General features: G+C 52.6%; 1 protein-coding gene across 1 annotated transcript in view; it reads left to right on the top strand.

Annotated features, from left to right (window-relative positions):
• Window positions 1-5,000, top strand: part of kif13ba (kinesin family member 13Ba) — a 69,342-nt gene that overhangs the window by 46,933 nt on the left and 17,409 nt on the right. The window contains exons 25-29 of the mRNA XM_084462166.1: window positions 1,088-1,220; window positions 1,530-1,679; window positions 2,032-2,131; window positions 2,467-2,593; window positions 2,714-2,769. Of these exons, the coding sequence (XP_084318292.1) occupies window positions 1,088-1,220; window positions 1,530-1,679; window positions 2,032-2,131; window positions 2,467-2,593; window positions 2,714-2,769 (566 nt within the window). The remainder of the gene's footprint in view (window positions 1-1,087; window positions 1,221-1,529; window positions 1,680-2,031; window positions 2,132-2,466; window positions 2,594-2,713; window positions 2,770-5,000) is intronic.

Below are 5,000 nucleotides of genomic sequence, written 5' to 3'. Positions count from 1 at the left end.
TGGGGCAGGTGGAGTGAGGTATTGAGTCTGTCTCCCCCTGCAGGTGGACTGAGGTATTGAGTGTGGGGCAGGTGGAGTGAGGTATTGAGTCTGTCTCCCCCTGCAGGTGGAGTGAGGTATTGAGCGTGGGGCAGGTGGAGTGAGGTATTGAGCGTGGGGCAGGTGGAGTGAGGTATTGAGCGTGGGGCAGGTGTAGTGAGGTATTGAGGGTTGTGTCTCCCCCTGCAGGTGGAGTGAGGTATTGAGTCTGTCTCCCCCTGCAGGTGGAGTGAGGTATTGAGTCTGTCTCCCCCTGCAGGTGGAGTGAGGTAGTTGAGTGTGGGGCAGGTGGAGTGAGGTATTGTGTGGGTTCTGTCTCCCCCTGCAGGTGGAGTGAGGTAGTTGAGTGTGGGGCAGGTGGAGTGAGGTATTGAGTGGGTTCTGTCTCCCCCTGCAGGTGGAGTGAGGTAGTTGAGTGTGGGGCAGGTGGAGTGAGGTATTGAGTGGGTTCTGTCCCCCTGCAGGTGGAGTGAGGTATTGAGCGTGGGGCAGGTGGAGTGAGGTATTGAGCGTGGGGCAGGTGGAGGGAGGTATTGAGTGTGGGGCAGGTGGAGTGAGGTATTGAGGGTTCTGTCTCCCCCTGCAGGTGGAGTGAGGTATTGAGCGTGGGGCAGGTGGAGTGAGGTATTGAGTGTGGGGCAGGTGGAGTGAGGTATTGAGGGTTCTGTCTCCCCCTGCAGGTGGAGTGAGGTATTGAGCGTGGGGCAGGTGGAGTGAGGTATTGAGGGTTCTGTCTCCCCCTGCAGGTGGAGTGAGGTATTGAGCGTGGGGCAGGTGGAGTGAGGTATTGAGCGTGGGGCAGGTGGAGTGAGGTATTGAGGGTTCTGTCTCCCCCTGCAGGTGGAGTGAGGTATTGAGCGTGGGGCAGGTGGAGTGAGGTATTGAGCGTGGGGCAGGTGGAGTGAGCGTGGGTTCTGTCTCCCCCTGCAGGTGGAGTGAGGTATTGAGCGTGGGGCAGGTGGAGTGAGGTATTGAGCGTGGGGCAGGTGGAGTGAGGTATTGAGCGTGGGGCAGGTGGAGTGAGCGTGGGTTCTGTCTCCCCCTGCAGGTGGAGTGAGGTAACGCGCAGGCTGGAGATGTGGGTTCAGGTGCTGGAGATCAATGAGAACGGAGACTTCATGCCCGTGGAGGTGATCCCCGCCAGGGACGTGCGCACCGGGGGCATCTTCCAGCTACGACAGGTGTGTGTGTGTGTGTGTGTGTGTGTGCGTGTGTGTGTGCGTGTGCGTGCATGTGTGTGTGTGTGTGTGTGTGTGTGAAAGAACCAGAGAGAAAGAGTGTGTATTTAACATGTTTCTAAGGAGATAGCTGATCATTCTTCCCTGTCTATTTGTCTGTCTCTGTCTATCTCTCTCTCTCTGTCTGTCTCTCTGTCTGTCTGTCTGCCTGCCTGCGTGTGTGCGCGTGTGCGTGTGTGTGTGTGTGTTTGTGCGTGTGTGTGTGTGTGTGTGCGTGCGTGCGTGCGTGCGTGCGCGCGTGTGTGTGTGCAGGGTCAGTCCAGGCGTGTGCAGGTGGAGGTGAGGTCAGTGCAGGACTCCGGGACGCTCCCCCTGATCTCTGAGGTCCTGCTGGCCGTGTCTGTGGGCTGCGTGGAGATCAGACCGGCCCGGAGCAACCAGGACGACATGGACAGCTACCAGGTACACACACACTACACACTACACACACCAGGTACACACCACACTAACACACACCACTAACACACACTAACACACACCAGGTACACACACACTAACACACTAACACACACCACACTAACACACCAGTCTATATAATACCATACATTCTTGAATCTAGAGTGCTAATTTCTAGGACTCATGAATGTAGAAACTAGCTGTTACTGTACTGAGTTCTTCAGGGAAAGATCTCCTGGTCTAATGTTCAGGTTATTGATATGAACACTGACTGAGCTTTGGTTCTGAACGCACAGTGAGAGTTGATTTAGGGGTTTTCCTTTCTCCTTCTCTCATTGGTTGGTTCTCCGTCCAATAGGAGCGAGACCTGGAGCGTCTGCGTCGCCAGTGGCTGACAGACCTGACCAAGAGACAGGAATACCTGGACCAACACCTGCATAGTCTGGTCAGCAGAGCAGGTACACACACACACACACTCACTCACACACACTCACACACACACACTCCCACTCTCCCTCTCTTTCACACACACACACACACACACACACACACACACACACACACACACACACATACACACACACACACTCTCTCTCACACACACACACACACACACACACACACACACATTCAAATCAGCCTGGAGAGTCGGCTCTTGAATAGCATTTTAAAAGGATGGTGGTTATGTAAGCGTGTCTATTATCATACTGCGTTGATTCCCTCCCCCCCCCCCCCGTCCGTCTGTCCGTCCCCCCCCTGTCCCCCCGTCCGTCCCCCCCTGTCCCCCCCCCAGAGAAGACGGAGGAGGATGTGGAGCGGGAGGCTCAGCTGCTGGAGTGGCGTCTCACGCTGACGGAGGAGAGGAACGCCGTCATGGTTCCCTCGGCCGGGAGCGGCATACCTGGGGCTCCCGCAGAGTGGTGAGACACACACACCACACACACACACACACCGCACGCACACACACACACACTGCGCACGCACACACACATGCGTACACACACAGCTCACTAAAGTGTGTGTGTGTGTGTCCTCCCCAGGGTTCCTCTGCCAGGTATGGAGACCCACACGCCGGTTCTGTTCCTGGACCTCAGTGGTACGTTCCTCTGATACTCACTACACACTACCCACTACACACTACCCACTACACACTACTCACTACACACTACACACTACTCACTACACACTACCCACTACTCACTACTCACTACTCACTACACACTACCCACTACACACTACTCATTAGCCACTACCCACTACTCACTACACACTACTCATTAGCCACTACCCACTACTCACTACACACTACTCACTACTCATTAGCCACTACCCACTACTCACTACTCACTACACACTACCCACTACCCACTACTCACTACTCACTACCCACTACCCACTACCCACTACTCACTACACACTACCCACTACACACTACTCACTACTCACTACCCACTACCCACGACACACGACCCACTACACACTACTCATTACCCACTACACACTACTCACTACACACTACCCACTACACACTACACACTACCCACTACCCACTACCCACTACTCACTACACACTACTCACTACACACTACCCACTACTCACTACCCACTACACACTACCCACTACTCACTACACACTACTCACTACTCACTACACACTACCCACTACTCACTACACACTACTCACTACCCACTACTCACTACTCACTACACACTACACACTACTCATTAGCCATTAGCCACTACTCACTACACACTACCCACTACACACTACTCACTACCCACTACCCACTACTCACTACCCACTACCCACTACACACTACCCACTACTCACTACCCACTACCCACTACTCACTACCCACTACCCACTACACACTACCCACTACTCACTACTCACTACTCATTAGCCACTACCCACTACTCACTACTCACTACTCACTACACACTACTCACTACTCATTAGCCACTACCCACTACTCACTACTCACTACTCACTACACACTATCCACTACCCACTACCCACTACTCACTACTCACTACCCACTACCCACTACCCACTACTCACTACTCACTACACACTACCCACTACACACTACTCATTAGCCACTACCCACTACTCACTACTCACTACACACTACTCACTACTCACTACACACTACCCACTACTCACTACACACTACCCACTACACACTACTCACTACCCACTACCCACTACTCACTACTCACTACACACTACTCACTACTCACTACACACTACCCACTACCCACTACCCACTACTCACTACCCACTACCCACTACCCACTACCCACTACCCACTACTCACTACCCACTACCCACTACTCACTACCCACTACTCACTAGCCACTACCCACTACTCACTACACACTACCCACTACCCACTACTCACTACCCACTACCCACTACCCACTACCCACTACTCACTACTCACTACACACTACCCACTACACACTACCCACTACCCACTACACACTACTCACTACCCACTACTCACTACCCACTACACACTACTCACTACCCACTACTCACTACCCACTACTCACTACACACTACTCACTACCACACTACACACTACTCACTACCCACTAACCACTAACCACTACTCACTACCCACTACCCACTACACACTACCCACTACCCACTACTCACTACCCACTACCCACTACACACTACCCACTACCCACTACTCACTACCCACTACACACTACCCACTACCCACTACTCACTACTCACTATTCACTACACACTACACACTACCCACTACCCACTACTCACTACACACTACTCACTACCCACTACACACTACACACTACTCACTACCCACTACCCACTACACACTACTCACTACACACTACACACTACTCACTACACACTACTCACTACCCACTACCCACTACTCACTACACACTACTCACTACACACTACACACTACCCACTACTCACTACCCACTACCCACTACTCACTACACACTACCCACTACTCACTACACACTACACACTACCCACTACTCACTACACACTACCCACTACACACTACCCACTACCCACTACTCACTACCCACTACCCACTACTCACTACACACTACACACTACCCACTACTCACTACACACTACCCACTACACACTACTCACTACCCACTACACACTACCCACTACCCACTACACACTACTCACTACTCACTACACACTACACACTACTCACTACCCACTACCCACTACTCACTACACACTACACACTACTCACTACACACTACTCACTACACACTACACACTACACACTTCTCACTACACACTACCCACTACACACTACA

Source organism: Borostomias antarcticus (assembly GCF_949987555.1).
Source record: "Borostomias antarcticus genome assembly, contig: scaffold_301, whole genome shotgun sequence".
Taxonomy (NCBI): Eukaryota; Metazoa; Chordata; class Actinopteri; order Stomiiformes; family Stomiidae; genus Borostomias; species Borostomias antarcticus.
The sequence above is the reverse complement of the archived record's forward strand: the minus strand, read 5'-3'. Positions and strand labels throughout refer to the sequence as shown.